This window comes from Cylas formicarius, unplaced genomic scaffold (assembly GCF_029955315.1).
Source record: "Cylas formicarius isolate icCylForm1 unplaced genomic scaffold, icCylForm1.1 PGA_scaffold_10__41_contigs__length_53128322, whole genome shotgun sequence".
NCBI lineage: Eukaryota > Metazoa > Arthropoda > Insecta > Coleoptera > Brentidae > Cylas > Cylas formicarius.
The window spans coordinates 7,887,079-7,907,370 of record NW_026844214.1 but is presented as its reverse complement, the minus strand read 5'-3'; the positions used below and the strand labels follow the sequence as shown (position 1 = coordinate 7,907,370).

General features: G+C 34.2%; 2 protein-coding genes across 4 annotated transcripts in view; one reads left to right on the top strand and one right to left on the bottom strand.

Moving 5' to 3' along the window:
* The first annotated feature begins 2,399 nt into the window (after positions 1-2,399).
* On the top strand, positions 2,400-5,289 carry LOC132705775 (uncharacterized). Its single transcript, XM_060676630.1, has 3 exons — positions 2,400-3,734; positions 4,533-4,765; positions 5,154-5,289. Exons 1-2 carry the CDS (start codon positions 2,546-2,548, stop codon positions 4,763-4,765), a joined length of 1,422 nt encoding a protein of 473 aa, XP_060532613.1. The 5' UTR covers positions 2,400-2,545; the 3' UTR covers positions 5,154-5,289.
* Positions 5,290-7,137: 1,848 nt separating this feature from the next.
* LOC132705112 (uncharacterized) overlaps positions 7,138-20,292 on the bottom strand; it is a 25,057-nt gene continuing 11,902 nt past the window's right edge. For all 3 annotated transcript variants that reach the window (XM_060675574.1, XM_060675649.1, XM_060675725.1), the window contains 3 exons: positions 19,417-19,569; positions 17,093-17,323; positions 7,138-10,144 (listed from right to left, as the gene is read on the bottom strand). In XM_060675574.1, the coding sequence (XP_060531557.1) occupies positions 9,196-10,144; positions 17,093-17,323; positions 19,417-19,569 (1,333 nt within the window). In that variant the 3' untranslated portion in view covers positions 7,138-9,195. The remainder of the gene's footprint in view (positions 10,145-17,092; positions 17,324-19,416; positions 19,570-20,292) is intronic.

The following is a 20,292-nucleotide window of genomic DNA, read 5'->3' as shown; positions in this document are numbered from 1 at the left end:
GAGAGAACCAATGGTGCTGATAATAGGTCGAAGGGGTAATCCTGGTTTGTGAATCTTTGGGAGCCTGTAGAGACGATGAATTTTAGAGTCATGAGCGTAATAGATTTTTTCACAGAGTCTGATAGAGAAGAAGCTTTAATAACAGATTTAAGGTTGCTATCCATAGATGACGTAGGATCTTAAAAAAAATGTCTTTTGTTGGGGCTCGTACGCAGTTGATTAAATTACGAGATACCTTAGGGTTTGATTACGTCTCTGATTCCAGGTCAGTGAATGTGGTGTACCTCAGGGAAGTTGACTCGGTCCTTTATTGTTTATAGTTTTTATAACTGATGTGTTTTTATCTTTCCCCCATACTTGCTTTTCCCTTTTTGTGGATGATGCAGCATCGTCTGAGCAACTTAGCATTGCAATGAAGACAACTATTGAGCAAATGCAACATTATGCAAAAATTAACAAATTGATATTGAATTGAATTAAAACTAAGATGATCGCCTTTTCAATACAGGATTTAAATAATAGTTTATTAGTGCGCTTCAGTGAAAGCACAATCCAACAGAAAAGTGTTCGTCGGAGACTCTCTTGGTTCGAAGAGGTGGACCACATCCTCAAAAAACTTACTGTTTGCTTACTTCACTGTTAAAATGTACTATTTTTCGTATGTCTATTCCTGTCTCAACTACGCCTTGGTTTGATGGGGAGGTTCCCCACCTGCGGAGCAAGTCTTTTATTTCCACAACACTCTTTATTAACATTTCCTAGTATGTGCATACTAAATTGTGCCACTTATGTAAAAAGTATCTCCAATCTTTATTTGCTCTCAAGAAACTCAAATATTCAGTACAGTTTAAGGCCGAATCTTAAAATAAAAATACCTACACATCGACTGTCTCTTACAGCAAATAATACCTTTGTTTTGACTGTAAAAAATTATAGTAACTCGCCTATCGAACTGAAGCAGATAACCAACAAAACAAACAAAATTGAAATGCACTCTTAAAGACAAATTGCTACGCCTCGCGTATTACAATATTAAGGATTTTCTTTCTTGTGATACCTTTTAATACGTATTTGTTGTTTGTTATTTATCTAACATTATTACTTATTATTATTAATTAATTAATTAATTATACTAATTTTATATTTTTACATTAATAATATACTGACAATATCCAACACTTATAAATGAAGTCTTATGGAAGTAAAGCTATCTTTATTTTTATTTTTATCAACTCCTTGAGTGTGGGTTTTACGGGAAACAATGAGTATTTCAGATCCATGATTCATCCAATAGGTATAATAAATGATATGTACAGTTACACAAGCTGTAGGTAATGTGTTTTTTACTAAATCAATGATTTCAACATGTTTTTCCTCTTTTTCCGAACCGTGATCACCGAAGATGGACAAGAATTAAAAACAATACCCACCTTTTGTAATACCTAGCGTGTCGGATGTCAAGCGGTGACAAGCCACCCGTGCCGTTCATCACAGTGGCGGCGTCAAAGGTAATGGAACAAAAAAGTTGAAAAATGTTTGCAAATTAAATTTTGCTTTTGGAATTTTGGAAGTCCAAAGTTGAAAATTAACCAATTTTTCTACCTAAAATGTTTTGCTTCTTTTAGAAAATCCTAATAGGTGAAAAACTATATATATATATATATATATATATATATATATATATATATATATATATATATATATATATATATATATATATATATATATATATATATATATATATATATATATATATATATATATATATATATATATATATATATATATATGAGTGTATTATTAACTAAATATCACGAACCAAATTAGGATTAGGATTATCATTAAAGTTGGTTAAATCTCCGGTTTACGTTTTTACTTTTCTGCGGTTTAGTACTTTCTAAAGTAACCATATCGTTTTATAACTGTTAAGCTTTTTAAAACAATAAAATTATACAAAGAAAATAAATAAGAAGCAAAAGTTCAGATTTTCATGAAATTATATATTTTCACATGACAATTGTTTCGACAATACCGTATCTTTATAGGATAAACAATTTTACTTTATTTTACTTTATAGGTTAAAGATACGGTGTTGTCGAAACAATTGTCATGTGAAAATATATAATTTCGAGAAAATCCGAACTTTTAGTTCTTATTTATTTTGTTAAATGGATTTCTATCAAGTAAAAGCCACCTCAGTTCAATTATAAAAAGGTTTTCCTTCGTATTTTTCAATGTAACGCCAAATTTTCGAGGCACGCCGAGAATTTACTAATTTATGGTTACGCCTCTGTAATCTACCCTCTAAATACACACATGGCGGAGCTATTTGCAGCTGTATCACAGGCCCCTAACCGTTATGCTCGTAACTCGTAACTACCAGTTGTGCCAAACGAACAGCGAAGTCGGTTGGGAACAACTTGCTTGGAAGACAATTACACGAACATTTACGTAGACACGCGGTGAAACATTGCTGAACTTCTGTGGCGCGATCATTCCTCCCGCAAAACTTGACTGGTTTAGTGTTTAAAGCATGTGACGTGTCATGGCATTGCAGAAATCGTATTCAAACGCGGCATTTTGCCAAGAGAGCGAATTCTACCATCAAAAGGGGCCGGTAAACTCGCAAAGAAACTTCAGGCAGTCGCCCGTGGGCGCTCAAACGAGTGTCGTAGTCGTCGACGACTTGTTGGTGGAGGAAGAAAGGCTGTTAAATTATGGGAAAAACGTCGAAGAACAAGAATTCTATGAAGAAGTGGTTGTGGACGACAACGGCCTTATAAAAAGCAAGAAGTTAGTCGTAACTCAAACTCCACAGGGATCCGGGTACTGTTCGCCTCGCCAACAGCAAATTAGACCAAAAACGGTACCTAAAGAAAGATACGCGGTTCCACCCCAAGTCGAGGAAACTAAACTCGCGAGATCTTTGTACGATGACGTCAAGTTGTCGTCAGGGATGATTCACAGGTACGCAGTTATAAACGCTCAGGATGAACCGCAAGTGCGCAGCAAAAATAACCGTTATGCTTTAATACCCCTTAATGAGTTAAATTCGCTGCTTCCGAAGGGAGGCGGAAGATACGAGTATATCTCGACCTCTCCGGTGCCGAAGTCTCCGTTGAGAAACCAAAACCGATACGAATACATACAAAACGCCCCGCCATCATCAAACGACAATACTACTGGTCGTCAATCTGATAGATACGAATTTGTTCAAAATCCACGACGTAACGCCTCGGTGGAGCAACAATATCTTAGTCCAAAGACATCGCGCAGAGCGTGTCCGAGTCCTGGAATAGTTTCCCCGATTTCAAATTCCAAGCGACCGTTAGTCCCACGGGTTTCGTCATCTAGAACGCAACGAAATCTGAGCTACGTTTTTGGCGCCAAACAGTTACCCCAGGACACCAAGCACACTGCTGTCGTAACCCCCATTTGTTCGAGTCCCATCAAGTCGGTTTATAACGGGACCACGTACTGCACCACGCCAGAATCTTGGAGAAATACTAGCAGCAGAAATACGAATGCCGGTCAAGCTCTGCTCGTGGCAGCGTTTATGATGTTTTTGTGCGGCTCCGTCACCACGGGATTGTGCTTTTATATGATCTCGATCATGGGACGGCTGTATTTTTTAGACTTCGGCGTTGTTGCTGGGTTCACTTGCGTGATATTGGGACTGTTGGGGTTTCGGTCAAGGAACGTGCACTGGTTGCCGAACAGAAATTACATATCGGGTAAAATATTTTTATCGCAGTGATTAGTTTTGGTGGGAATATTTTTAACGAAGTCTTAGATCCTACTAGATAATTTATTATCGTTTTCGGTAACATGCACGAGGGCGAAAACATGTTTTTTCTTTTAAGTTTTTACAAATTAAATTAAACATGCATAACTTTTTTTTATGTGTTTTAACTTGGAACTATTTTATAATCCGTAGTAATGAAAATACTTTCCTTCTCCATTGCTTTGTTATCAGGGTGACGCACGTTGGTAATAACTTGTTTTTATTATGTACCGTGTTGAAGGAAGTTGATTTTTTTCAATTTTGATTGGTTTTGGTTAGTTTCTGTTATTGCCTTGGTGATGCCAAACCGTCAAGGAGGAGGTCCACCGTGCAGGCGGTTGATTTTTTTCAATTTTACCTGAGACTCTTTCTGAACCTAGACCCAATAAGAAATTAAAAATTAAAAAGTGTCAAAATACTACCCACTAATGCAAAATTACAAAAATATATTCTAAAACCTAGTAAATATATCAAAAATCTGTTTTTTATTTGTATTCTCGCGCTTATAGGTTATGCTTTAGCAACGTGGTTAAAAATACGAAAAATATAAAAGTTCAAAATAGTATTTGAAAAAAATCTGCAAACACGCAGAATAGAGAACAAATTGACCCTTCATATAACAAACATCTAAGTGTATTTTTTAGTTTTGCTTCGGCCGTTCTAATTTTTGTTTATGCGTTTGGACAGTTCGCCAATTCATTTGTAAGGTTTAACAAAACATAAAGAACACATTTTATTTCTGTTGTAGGATACCTGGTACTTAGTTTGTTCAGCTTATTAACCTGCGCCGGCCTAGTAGTTCTCCTAGTCGAACAGCCTAGACCGGGAACATTATTAGCCGACATGACATCTGGTGCGGTATGTGGAATATCGGTATTGTCGTTGCTACTAGCTGCTGCTGGAGTCATATCCAGCTACTGTTGCAAATACCCGCCACCCGATAATAGGGTGGAACATTGTTCTCCTGGTTTGACAATTTAGGTAAATAAAAAAGAAAAATATGAGAAGAATTCGTAATAATAATTCAATATTTATTTAAGAACAATGTTATCAGTTTATTTTGTGTCAAATCTATATTTTCATCTTCTTTGTGCTGCCAAATAAGCACTTTTAATAGCAAATGGATCATAATTGTTGTCTTTTTCGAATTTCAAACGCTTTAAAAACAAATTTATGATTTGAGATTTAAGAAGTTTGAAATGAAATATTCTTAAATTGAAAATTAAAAAGCAATTTGGCTGTATAAACGGTTAAACTATTAGAATTTGACAACTTGCCGCACTAATACTAAAATTCAAATTTGACACTACTTAAACCCCGTATATTAAAATGCAATGATTATCTCTTGTTCATGTTTTCTATATTTCAGGAAGGGTATTAGTAGCAGCTGACCTATACAGTGAATAAAATATGATCACGACAGTGCACATAAATGTGACTTAATTGATATTACAGGTAGTATTAGTAACTAAGGGCCTAGTTGTGTTAGGGTTTCAGGGTTTATCAGAACAATAATTTGTGTAACAAAACTAAAGTTTCCGAAATATTTATAGTATGTAATATTATAATATATATATATATATATATATATATATATATATATATATATATATATATATATATATATATATATATGTATATATATATATATATATATATATATATATATATATATATATATATATATATATATATATATATATATATATATATATATATATATATATATATATATATATATATATATATATATATATATATATATATATATATATATATATATATTGCATTATATATGTAATATTTCAAGTATTGGATGACGACCATCTAGTTAGTAGACGTCACTTTACAGAATGTTATATAAATACCGTTATTTGTGGAAAGATGGCTAAATGTGCATTTCCCACTTCTAGAAAATATTTTACAAAAACAATTTTGTAAGAAATATATATTTTTTTAATACAAAATACTATATAACACATCATCAGCATCAAAATTAATTAATGAAAGAAATTCTTATCAAATATAAATGATATAACTATAGACACTAAGTTACAAGTTATAATTAATTGCAAAAATGTACAAAAGAATATTTTTGATCAGAAATAGTGTGGAATGTTCTAGTTCATATTTATTAGGTGAATAAGGACTGAAATGTATCGTCCTGCTTAATACATGTAAAAACACTTCATTTTTTGCTAAACGCGGCATAATAATAATAATATATAGTAATATATAAATAATGAAATATACTAATATAATAAAAATATATTAAGTTGTATAAATTTTTTTTAAAAAGACGTTATTGTTAGAAGCTACACATATTACTTACGATTTATTTTATTAATTGCGTACCGATCGTTGCATTTAGTCGAAAATTGTTTTATCTAAAATTTGTATTATTTATTGAAGATGTTTCATATATAGATATTTAAAAATATTTTCTACATAAGAAACTGTTGTTAGGAATTTTAAAGAATTCTTTGATACTCGCCTAATGAACAACTTGAATATTAACAGATTGAAATCAAATTTTATGTTAATAATTCTCGTAAATTTTATCTCACAATCCGTTGGAAATCAATCAATTTGTCTAGGTAATTAACTACATATTTGGTTTACACTAGGAGTCATATTGCGCCACCACCAAAGAATCAAACAAATGTACATTATTTCCTATAAGCAGTTTTTAATAAAAATAAAGGATGACAAAAATATGCCATATGATTTTATCCCATCCTGTCTTATGATTTTGAACAATTTTTTAATAGATTTGCAGTTCGATAACACTTTTATCGTGCAAAATTGGGATGACTGTAGGAAGGTACGAAAATTTGGAAACTCCTCGGAGTATTATTATCTAGTATTAAAAGTTTTGTCAAGAACCCGAGTGAATCACACCCTACACAGGATCGCTACCAATTTATAGGTCATATTTAAAGTCGCACGATACTTATTAAAAAAAAAATCTATAGCTGGATGGAAATTCTTTTTTTACGTTACCCACATTTGTGTTAGTTTCGAATATACCTGGTGATTTATAAGAATCTTCGAAGTTTACTGTCAAAATCTAGAAATCTGTTGATAAGAATTAAAGTTTCATCGTTTTTTTAAACTCTTCAATATGGTATTTTTGGATTTTACCTCCTTCTTTCCGAGAAACCATAATCTTCAATTTTTAACTGACATACAAACAAGAAGTCAGAATTTAGTACCGCCATCTGACGGAGAATAAAAAATGTGAACTTAGTTCTAAGACATTTGAATAGGTAAGAATAGAAATGAAAAGTAACTTTGGCCCTTGCCGATATAACAATACTATTGGGACAAATAAAATAAAACCACATTAGAATTCGAAACTGTAATTTACTAATACAAAACTTACATAAAAAATTAAATATCTTACATCAAAATACAATCTAAGATCACATTCATGTTTTAATAAATTATATTAACCAATTATCTCTATTTATATTTTTTTGCACTGATCACCCCCTTCTTTTACCATATAGCTACTAAATGATATAGAGAACGTAGATACGGTAACAGGCGGCTTTGATATTTTAGATCTTGCCATCTTCCGCAATGTACATAATTTTCGCACGCTAAGGTGGAATTAGTGAATACTTGAGGTTTCCTCGGCCAAGGAAGACAACTAAACTTTTAATGCATTGACGTTTTATTTATTATTATCGCAATCAAAGTGGGAACTAGAAGTTGCTGCATTTATTTCTATTGAAACGGAGAATTTGCTTGGACAGCCGGCGCCTCAACTTTCTTTTAGATAAAGTTATTGGCATAAATAAAGATTGTACTATTGAACATATAACATAGATTTACAAATATTTTTCATTATAGACGAAACCTTAAACTCTCTCTCGACACAGTTTACGATTATTGTTTGTACGAATTTTGATTTACGGTAAATAATTTACTCTCTAAAAGAACAATTTTCACGATCTTTTAGATTTTTGTCTGTAACTAAGCCACCTTGTATATAATGGAAAAAATGCGTAAAACAAAAGTTATAGCTGTTCTTCTGAATGCCAAAATAACCACAAAAAACAAATTCAAAAATTAAAAAAATATATAGTCTAAATACGGGTCCAGACTTCTACTTCTACCCCAAGTCTGAAGTCGGTAGTTGCGAATTCGGAGTACATTTAAAATACAGATTTGAAATTACTGAAAATTTTCAATAATATGGGGACCCATTTTTCAGTTTTTTTTTGAATTTGCGGCGCGCCCTATATATTTTTGAAAAATTGTCACGAACAAAAGTTTACAGAGCCGTATCTACTGCTTCTTCTGATTCACACGCGATTTTTTATTTTTCTGGAATACTTCCCGACCCCCCAGCCCCCCCATTTTCAATAGGTTCCGTCACGGGGCAAAGCTGCATATGTGTGCCAAATATGAAGTCGATTGCTTCAAATTTCGGACACTTATCGTGTTTCATAGCAATGTCGAAAAAACAGTCGAAATTGGCAAAAAAAAAGATGGATACGGGCGTCCGATCAGGGATAAGCTTATGTGCCTCGTGGAAACTTACAAAAGAAGGCAAATATCAATTTTGTAGCTCCAACGTTCGAAAGTTATTCAGGAAAAACCAAAAGACGAGAACGGAGAACGGACAAACAGACAAAAACAAAAAAATCTTTTTTTTTCTAGAGGCTCTATTATTAAAGATTAAGTTAGCGGCTTACCAAATTTACTCTAATGTGCGTCCACGAGAAATAACAGGACCAAAGAACTAGGGATTTTTGGAAAAAAATGTTGTGTTGTTTAATGGAACTAGATACGTTCTTATTGAACTATACAACTTAATTTATGAGAATAAATATACACACCAAATTAAATACACTCCTAAACATGATAGGATGCAAAGCCACGCTTTCATTAAAGTTCAGCATAACAGGAATGTGTGTGAAAATTGTTGCGTTGTTTAATGTAAGTAGACATGTGGAAGAATAGGAAAGTTCTTGTTAAAGTTTACAAATTAATTTATGAGAATAAATAAATATGATAGGATTCGAAGTCACCCTTTCATCAGCGTAACTGGTATGTGTGTAATTCCTACGTAACAGCTAACAAAAAAAGAGTCAATCGGCTTTTCTTCTTCTATTATTTAAGATTAAGTTAGGGCCTTATCAAGTTCAGTCTAATGTTATTATCGATCACAAACCAGTTCCGGCTTTCTTTCTAACATGACATGCACACAAGAACGATTTGGAGATTGACAAACGTATCCGCTATGGAATGAAAATCACTAGAAAATGACAAGAGTCGCCGGTCGTGATCGAAAGTTTATTCGGTTGCGAGCCGTTTTATCAGAATAGTTAGGGCCTCTATATCTCAAGTAGCTATATGTTTTTCACGTTCGTTGTCTTTATCGCGCAACATTGGGAATACTAATTGGGATTATTGCAACCGCGTGCGCCGCAGAAACTGCTGGGCTCCGGTATAGTCTCGTACTGAGCGTCGAGCGCTCGAAAATTATTCCTACCTACGAATTCCCGATGTTTGGAGAGTTGCTCGTTTTGCAAATCTTGAAAATAATTCCCGCAGCTGTCGTCGGGCGACGCCACGTCGTCGGTCGTGTCGGTCACCGGCGTTTGAACGCTACCGCAGAGACTGTTTTGCGATAAATCCTTCGGCAGCAACAGTAAATGCGGATCGGTGCCAAAGTCGACCTCTTCCGGACTGTTCGACGGGCGATGACTTCTACTTTTCGCGTTGCCCGCCGGTTCCATGGCGTCGTCTTTACTGGGAGCCGGTTTTTGCAAATACATCAACACGGGTTTGCGATTTTCGATCGCCTCGTCGTACAAGTTCGAATCCTGTTCGTCGTTCCGCACGGAGATGTTGCAGCAGCTGCTGACGTCCGCGAAATACACTTCCGATTCGGACGTTTCCGGCTTTTGCGGGTTCTTCTCGTGTTTCTGAAACGCCGCGTTTTCGACCCCCTGCAGTCGGGGCAGATAGCGGCACTCTTGATTTTCGCGACGCGAATCGGGAACGTTCGGTTCGTGGTAGTCGTTTTCGGCGTCGTTCGGGCGTTGACCGAACGTATCGGCTTGGTTGGTTCCGAGTTCCGGTGACACTTTGAAGAACGCGATTCCCGAACGTTTCTTCATTTTGCGAACCGGCAGCGTGTGGGTCGCCTTGTCCGCCGAACTGGACGTGTCCGTGTTCTCGCTGTTGTAATTTCTTTGGCACGTTTCCGTCTCGCCCGTGTTTTCGTAATTGTGTTTATTGTTGCGCACTTCCGGAAGTCTCGAATTGCGAGTCTCGTTGGTGCAGCAAATAACTTCGTCCGTATGCGGATGACGATGACGGTGGTGATGTTGACTGGGACACCTGAAATGGTCAAAAAAAAATTGACTACTTGGGTCGATTTATTACCTGAAACGCCAAAATAAAAGTCGCTAACTTGCGTTTGCAGAACTTCCCTTCAAAACCTTATTTTTAAAACACCCTGTACAGTGTGTTAAGCTAGAGTGTTGCGGCTTGAGATGAGACAAACAGAAATGTCATTGCTGTCCTGGATTTTTAGATAAAGGATGATTTTGAAAATTTTGCATATGTTTTTGAAACGCTAACAAAATGCCTAATAAAATAATTAAAATATACGGAGTGTTTCACCGTTTATGGTACCTTAGGTCTCTCACACTTAAATAGTATGTAAAGAAGACGATATTGGGTGCATCCCGTATGAAAACAAAAACACAAAAAATATGGCAGCTTTAACGTTTTTAAAGAACCAAACGAGTATCCAGAACGTTTTCAGTCTACAGAATGTCAAAGGATCGTTCTGAAAATTTGGTTAGTTCCGTAATCGACGATTCTCTATCGATCTAAAATATTTTTAACGAAACGTATTTATCTTCAGCGGTTTTCGAGAAAATAATTATTTTCTCTATTTTGCCGAAAAAAAAAGCTTCAATTGATTTTTTATTACTACGACACTGGAACAAGAATCGAACAGAATTTCTTGATATCGAAATTATTATTGGTCAAAACTAATAATTCTCTCGCTATACCTAAATCGTTTGATTTCTGGAATAAAAGCAAGTTTCTCCAAAAACTGGATTGTTCAAAGGAACTTCCACAGGCTGCTGTAATACTTTTTATAAAACTTGCTAACGTTTCGCCAATCATTCTGTTGGCTTCTTCAGAGCTTGACTGAAACTGGCTCGCATTTTACTCTGTACCTGCTTATATATGGCTTGAGGGGGCGGAGCTAAATGAGGGGCATAAATACAGTCTCGGATATTAATGACAGATAAAGACCTGAGTCGCGGTTAAGATTGTTAGGTTGCTTATGGATTTCTATAGACTCTCGGATTTTTCGTTGGTAAAAGAATTGATTACATGCAAGAATTTTAGTTTTTTTTCCAATCGTCGAAGCACTTCTAGTAAGCAATTTCTGGTAAACCCATGAGTTCTTCCAGCGGTTTTTCTTTGTCTCCTCAATTGTTTCCATGGGTTTCTAGAGTTTTGGAAACAGTCGCAGGGGGCTATATCCGGCGAATATAGTGGCTGAGGCATGATTCTGGTTTTGTTTTTGCCCAAACAGTTAGCAACGATGAATAAACAGGTGCATTATCGTGATGCAAAATCCTGAATTGTTTTCCCACAATTCCTGTCGTTTTCTTCGTATTGTTTCTTGCAAATATGGCAAATATGGCACATAACTTCCAGGCATACTACGCCACGATATTCAAAGAAAACAGTAAGCAAAACCTTGACATTTAATCAAACTTGACGTGCTTTTTTCAGTCTTGGCGATTCTGGAATCTTACATTGGTACGACGTCACATCACCAGTTATGAGCATATCATCAGTGACGTCGTTTAACAGATATGAAGCAGTTTCGGACTTCCAACTAACCAAAATTTCTTTCACTTCATCCACATGCCTAATAGTGATTCGAAGATTTTTGTTTCACTTCTTCCTCGCGTAGATTCACCATATGCTGTTGTCAACATTTCAGGTGTTTTGCAGCCCCGTATTCCATTTTTCACAAAAAAATTTATGCAAATTCTTTGTATCTTTTTTTTTGCAGTAGAACATCGCCGAATACAGAAAATACGTATAACGCTTCTACTGTATGACAAAAAAATAAATAAAAGTGCGAACTGGCGACATGTGTTCCAACATAAAAAAAATATATCGAAGATCCACCCAATTACAACGGTTAATTTTTGAACACATCTCGTAGAATCGAAAAGCCTTTCTTACATTATTTATTTCTGAGCTAATTTTATGTTTTTATTCATAGAACAAAATTTGGCTATAATTTATAATATCTCAATTAGCTTGTTTTTTTCTTCCGAAAATATATTTAAACATGTTACTAAACTCGATGGCCTATGAGAAGTATATGGACATCATTTTTTTTTTATCTTAACGCCAACTTCATTTTAATGGGATGCTCTGTATATTATTACATATTTAGATTTTGGAAATTATTTGTTAGAAAATTTAGCAAAAAGCATCTATCAGAAAAATAATTAAATAAATAAATAAAATATACCAACTCCGCCTGGGGTCTCTAAGGGGTGGATTGAGTAACTCTAAAGAGACCACTGCCGGTCCCAAGCCCGGATAAAGGAGGAGGGTTGGGGCGATAGGCCAGCTCCCTATCACCCTTAAAAACCTGTAAAATGCTAAAAAACCTAACCAAAGCCTCGGAATCGGACGGAAAAACCAAAAAAGACTTAAGCAACGAAAAAGGACAATGAACTATGGGACATGGAATGTTCAAGGACTAACCCGGAAAATGAATGAAGTAATCTCAGAAATAAAAACTCTTAAATTAGATATTGCGGTAATTACAGAGACGAAGAGAAAGGGACAAGGATCGGAAAGCATGGGATATTACGATCACTTCTATAGTGGAGTTACGAAAGACCGGAGAGCACAACAAGGAATATCCATACTGATAAAAAGAAAGCTGAGGAGGTACATACACTCTTGGGAAGCTATCAGTGAACGAATGATTAAGATGAATTTAACTATATATGGTGTGTATGGAGTAAATGACGACTCTCTAGTGAATACAAAAGACCAATTCTTCGAGGACCTAAACCAGGAAATAACAAAAGTAGGGAAAACGAGAGAAATTATTATACTTGGAGACTTGAACTGCAGAGTGGGCAAAAATAGAGACAGCCAAGTAGTAGGGCCATATGGAGAAGAGACAAAAAATGATAACGGAAATCGATTGATAACTTTATGTGAACAAAATGATCATAAAATAATGAATGGATTCTACCAACATCGGGACATTCATAAATACACGTGGACACAATCTACAAGAAACCTAAAATCAATTATTGATCACACAATTATGAGACAAGAAACGAAATTGACCGTACAAGATGTCAGGGTCCTTAGGGGAGTCACATGTGGTAGCGACCATCACTTACTCAGAAGCACAATTGTACATAACACAAAAAGAGACAAACACGAAGTAGAAAAGCCGAAAATACAAACAACTACAAAAAGATATAATTTAGATGGGCTCGACCATGTAGGTACAAGGGAACTATATAGGAAACGTCTAGATCAGAAGTTAACAGAAACGAGATTCCAAATTCCTGAAGAATATCATGAATATATCAAAACGTGCATCCACTCGGCTGCATATGAAGCATTAGGAACATATGAGACTACAAAAACTAAAAAACCGTATTGGTGGGACCCAGATATAGAAAACGACATAAAAGAGAAAAGAGAGAAATATCAGAAATACCTAAACAAAAAAAATGACGGCGACAAAACGGAATATAAGAAAGCTCAAGCTCGCGTTCGAAGAAAGATAACTGAGAAGAAAAATAAATCCTGGGAAAGAAACTGCTCCAAAATAAATACATATCTAGGTGGCACAAAAAGTACGGAGAGCTGGCGATTAATAAATCAATTAAGGCAAAACCAAAAGAAGGACATAATATCAACAATAACAATGGACAAATGGGAAACACATTTCAAAACATTACTTACAGAAAACCGAACAGAATTTAAAACAAATAATGAAATATCACAAGTAACAATAATAGCATCTCCGTTAAGAATAACGACGAAAGAAGTTAAAGAAATATGTAAAAACCTAAAAAACCGAAAGTCCGCTGGTCCAGGAGAAATACCAGGAGAACTAATAAAATACGGGACGGAGAATTTATATCGCCATCTAACAAAATTGTTTCAGATGTGCATAGACGGGGCTGATATACCAAGTGACTGGAAAGGCTCTTATATCACAACTATTTTTAAGAAAGGAAGTAGGGACAGTTGCTCAAACTATAGAGGACTAGCAGTAACGAGCACACTAAGTAGAGTATATGGTAAAATATTGAAAAAGAAAATTGAAGCTGAATATAAGGAGATAGAAATAGAGGAACAAGCGGGATTTAGAGCTGGGAGATCAACAGTAGACCATTTGTATACAGTAACACAGGTTTTAGAGAAAAAAACAGCCAAAGATCAGGAGGTACATCTCCTCTACATAGACCTTCAAAAGGCTTATGACAGCATACCTCTAGAGAAACTATGGGAGGCTTTAGAAAAAACGAACATTAATTCAAATGCGATAAAAGCGGTCAAAAATCTATATAAAGATATAACAGCTAAAGTCAAAATACAGGACACTTTTTCTGAGCCCATACCAATTACAAAGGGCCTCAAACAAGGATGCTGCCTGTCTCCTGTATTATTCAAAATATACCTACAACAAGCCTTACAAAAATGGATGAACAAATGCAGAGGAATGGGAATCCCACTATTAAATGAAACAACATTATATACCCTTTTCTTTGCGGATGATCAAATACTCTTAGCACAAGATCATGATGATCTAGAATATATGGCACGAAAGTTAGTAGAAGAGTATGGAAAATGGGGATTAGAAGTTAACATCACAAAAACTGAAAGTATGACTGTAGGAGGAACATCTGGAAATATAACATTGGAAGACGGAAGTCTAATAAAAGACTGCCAGGAGTATAAATATCTAGGACTAAAAATAACGCAGGACGGAAGACTAGATGAGGGAATAAAAGAAAGAATAATACAAGGAAGAAAAGCAATAGCCATGCTGAATGGGATCTTGTGGGACCAAAGTATATCCAAAACTAATAAAAAAACCATATATAATACAATAATAAAAAGTATCATCACATACGGAAGTGAGGTATGGCAGCTAAAGAACAAAACAGAAAATATGTTACTAGCAACCGAAATGGACTTCTGGAGGAGATCGGCTGGAAGATCAAAAAAAGAAAAATTAACAAATAAAAAGATAAGAGAGATCATGGGAATAAAACATACAATAGTAGACGACATAAAAACAAAACAACTTATATGGTTTGGACACGTACAGCGCATGCCCGAAAACCGAATCCCGAAACAAATACTATTGTGGACACCGCAAGGGAAAAATAAAAGGGGAAGGCCTAGAAAAAGTTGGAAGGAGGGAATAGAAAAGGAACTAATAGAAAGAGAATTACCAGACCCGCTATGGTTAAATAGAGAAGAGTGGAGGTTAGGTGTCGGAAAACGGCGTAGAACGTTCTAGACCGACATATATATATATATATATATATATATATATATATATATATATATATATATATATATATATATATATATATAATAAAATATACCTACTCCTTAACCATTTCAGTTAAAAATCTAAAATTATGCGAGAAATGTATTTTTATGTATTTTATTATGGCAATAAAAAGATTGATGCATAGTTGATTTACAACATACATACCCATTTTTTATCGTTTCGGCAGGCAGGATAACGAGATTTAGGCGAATATGAAACCATTTTTATTTTGTAAATGCTTGACATCAGACAAATAAATACAAATTCTTTGTTCATCATTTTAATGTTAGAAGCGAGATGAACTTAAACCAAAACAATACAATTAAAAGATTACAAATTTTGGCTTGTCCCCAGCAAAGCTAAACCCATCATCATTGATGATTTTTTAATTTAAAATATTTATCAATTGGTAACGTAAAAAATATAAATATTAATACAGACGATACTAGGAACACTACTTTTAAAAAATAAGGACATAAACTTATTAACATTTCTTGATACATTGTTTAAAATTATCTTACTACTAAAAAGATTATATTTGCATAAATTGTATTATTCTGGTTTTTTGTTGCTATAATCCCTTTACATGAAAAATGAAAGACACTTCTTATTGCCACATAAAATACAGATCTTCCATTTAAAATGTGCATCATTTTGTAAACACGATGTATGTGATAATTTGAGATTCGTGACGATAGAGTAGTCAAACCATTACCAAAATTTCACCCTTCTACCTAAAATGGTTGAAAGATGTTTGTGTCAGATGTTTTTTGACCAATTTCCCGCAATTGACCGCAACCCAATTTTTAAGCGCATATTTCTTTCCAGTTTCTATATACTTATAATGGGCCATTGAGTTTAGAAAACTCTATATTTAGTATATTATGGTATAGTATATTATTAGATAATATATTTAAAAACACTTCCTTTCTCCTCTACCTCCATATAGACTTTCATAAGATCATACTGGAAGCAGCTAAAAATGTAAATCTTTAATTTATCTAAGACATCGTGTGATCAAGAACTGCAAAATTTTTGAATTGCAGCAAGATTTTTTCTCAAAAAACTACAAAAAACTGTTGGTTTTTTGCTCCTTCATTTCTTTTTTAAACGTACTAATTTTTATAGTTAGATCTTGACAAAAGTTCAGAATTTTGTGTAAAATTCCAATCCACGATGAAATATAAGAATGACGAATTCAATTTGGACTCAAATGCTGAATAACAATCAATGCAACAGTGGACCCAACTAATACTCTCTAGCCTCAAATATTCGTCGAATGTGATATTACACTTCTTGTATTTATCTAAACGATAAACTTTAAGTCTTTGGTGTTCCAGCAAACCATAAAACTGAACTAAGTTGAATAAGAGGAATAAAAATTTTAAATTGTGTAACTTTATTTATCCTTTAAAAATTATAGTTTCCAGCCGATTACGTCAAGTTGGGGACATTCTGTATACATTTTTCAGTAAAAAAAAAACTATCTTTTAGTATATTTTTTTTTAAATCCTCTTAGTTCGCCAGAATTTTTAATATGACTCCTCCTATATAAAATTATTTTCGAAAATTTGAAGTCGAGTGCTATAATGAAATTCAAACCAATTCCCATGGTATAGAGGCATAAAGCTTTTAATTTGGGCCTCGTTGCTCGTTAATTTTTACGTATTTTTGGAAGAGCTAGGAAACTATACCTTGAGTTGTATTGATGAATTTGTCTTCCAACAGGAGAGTTGGGGTTGGAATAGGGCGGTGGTGGGCCCCAGAAATACACACCCCCACTAGGGGATCTCTCATCCAACACGCCGTATGATCTAGTAGAAGCGGACAGTTGATCGTTTTGCGAGCAATTATCTCCTGCTCTGCTACTAAAACCGTATTGGCTATCGGCACTCCCTCCTCCTTGATATGTCAGAGAGTTGTCCCTAAAATTGAAATGATCTAAATCAGGATTCCCGCTAATCTCAAAATATCACAGAATATGTACAGGGCGCAAGGCAGAAGTAAAGAAACGGCTTTAAATTATACACAGATTAGAGAATTTAACTACGCAACTTTTAATTTTTATTCCTTTTAACCACATTTTCTATCAATTAATATTTGGTTTAAATAAATATTTTTGATATGCTACAAATTTTCCGCCAAAATTTAAAGTCTCGCGAAAATCACTCTCAAGTCAAGGTCAAGGTTTGGATCTTTACAGTTATACTGTAACTCAATTTCTTTCAACTACAACTTATTTATTTATATATGTCGCAACTGATAAAAACCTAAGACATATATTCTGGAACTTTAACAGTAGTATGCAACCAGTTTAAGCTATAAACGACAATTAATCACGAGTTTTTTAGGCGTGAACAGAACCTTGTTTGGTTAGTTAGCTCTGAAGACGAAGCTTCCTGTAATAGGAGCAGAAAAAAGAATTTAAAAAAATTATATATTTTTTGTGGGAATACTTTTTCTTCTTTCTATACATAAGCATACCTATGGTTTTTAAAGTATTGATTTCTTAGTTTCACGAAAATATTAACGTTAGTTATATACCTATACCTAGTTATAACACCTCGCTGACTTCGCGCAGAAAGTATTATATATTCGCCTGTAATATTATTTCGCTTTTTGTATTAACATTTAAGTGGTGCAGTCAGTAGGATTTAATTAACCAGAATCTTTTGGGAGTTTCTGTGAAATCGATAATCATTGAAAATTCGAAACTTTATGGACAGTTCACTACTTGGATTTTCAAATCCTTCAACACACAGAACGTTCATCAAGGGAAGCAGAATGACGATCGATGCAAACGAAAAAATACAATACCGTAACTGTCACCGAAAAAGTTTACTTGAAGGGATAGTTTAAGACTCGCACTGCACACTATTAGGTTTGGGAAACTAATCAATCAATCAATTGATCAGCGATTTCAAAAACGAAAATCTCGAAAAGCAATTCAATTTAATTTTAAAGTTAGGGAACGAAAAACAAACAAAAGTCAAAACAATAACATAACAAGGAAGCTCAGGTAACTAGAATATAAACTAAAACTGTAGGACGGAAAAAATGCGAAAGATTAATAAATTCCTATGTCAGACTGGGAGATACGGAACTAAATATCTTCGATTGTGTCGTAGATAAAATAGTAGAGAAAGCAGAGATAACGGTAGGAAATCGATCAGAGTTAACCAATTGGTTATGCAGGTAGGAGAAATTTAGATTGTCTAATTCAGGAATTAACTAGAAAATTTAGAAAACCTTTACGGGAATCTAAGCAACACAAAAATTCAATTTCAAATACCCAATTTTCAACAAAACAATTCCTTGGAACGCAATAAAGGTCCTGGACATTCTCAGTCTTTCAAAAATTATTCTTTCTTAGGAACTTAGCAGAAAGAATAATTCCCATGGAACCAGTGAAAGAAGAAACAAATACATATCAAATAAATGTTGTGGTTTTTGCAATAATCATGGTTCTAATTTTAGGTTTTTTCTGAAGGGAGAAGCTCTTCTTGATAAAAGGGCGGAAATCAAAGAAAATCGCCTCCTTTTTAGAAAAAACGTTCCACGTATTCTTGAAAGTTAAGGAGGCAGCAGAGGAAGCCCCAGACAAGTCTAAATAACACCTGACGCTGATTTGGCGCTAAAATCATTTTGTATTCGTTAATAAATGTTTTGTAAAAAGGCTCTCCTACATTCGAAAGATTTAATTCGATCTTTTCCTTTTTTTTTTCTTTTTATAATCATACAAAACCAACATTTTAAAAATAGTTTTATTTTTTCTGCATTAAAAACGACTTACAAATTGGTCCCTCTTCATTTTCTACCAAGATTTAAATCCGTTTCGTCTTCGAAAGACCACTATTAACTATGAAATAAATATGAATAAGAGTCAAATAAAAGGTATTGAATGAAAATTTCATACTTATTGATATTTCTTATTTTCGAATATACCGTTATTTCAACACATTTAGAAGAGTTATTAGCGGTAAGTAATTGTTTTTGACATTAAAACAAGCATATTTACCTAGGAGGGCTGGCCTGTTCGGCACTCGTTCTGTTCCAAGGAAAACGCCTCCAACTCCAACCTGGTCTGCATCTGTTCATTTCCTGATTAAGTGAAGGGTCGGTTTCAGGATTTGGAGAATAAAAGTTGCCTGCTCTACCAGAACTCCAGAACCTGAAACGGATAAAATAGGAAGTCATCTGATAAATAAATATATAATAAATCATTTACTAAAACCTGCATTACCAAATGGTTCATGTTTAGATTTTAACAATGAGTGACGGTAGGAACCCCGTGCTATTCACTGACACAAATAAACAATTTGAGTTCTAATTGTTTTGAACATTTTTAAATTTCAAAGTAATTTTGTCTGTAATTAAAATCACTTTTTGTTTATTATTATCTTATTGAGAATTTTTTATGGTTTTCGACATAATTCCATCTTTTTTTTAAATCCTTTTAAGTATTTTTTTTGTGATTTTATAAAACGTAGATGTTCTTTTAGCGGGCAAATGTAGAGTGACATGACGATCTTGCAAAATCAATTTTCGCACTGCATCAATGTTTTCTTGGACAACCACCGAACCATCACGAAATTCATCCTTAAGAAAACTACGACCACGCCTGAAGTCAGAAAACCAGCGATAAACAGTAGTCTTAGCTGGTGCTTTAACTCCAAAAGTCGGATTAAGTTCATCGATGCGTTGTTGTTGAGTTAGTCCACGTCTAAAGTTGTAAAAAATTATTGCACCAAAATGCTCCCGATTAAGTTCCATTTTTAACCGTCACAATTTTTTAAATTTATCGAAAAAACACAAACAACACTCTTTCCCCAACTGAATAAACTTAACCTCAAAATGTCAAACTTCTCTATAAAAACGTTAGTCGCCAGATTTC

Bases quoted from the DNA above. Each gene is read 5' to 3' on its own strand.
- LOC132705775 (XM_060676630.1), top strand. From the start codon at position 2,546: ATGGCATTGCAGAAATCGTATTCAAACGCGGCATTTTGCCAAGAGAGC. The intron at 3,735-4,532 runs GTAAAATATTTT...TTTCTGTTGTAG, and splicing joins GAACAGAAATTACATATCGG to GATACCTGGTACTTAGTTTG.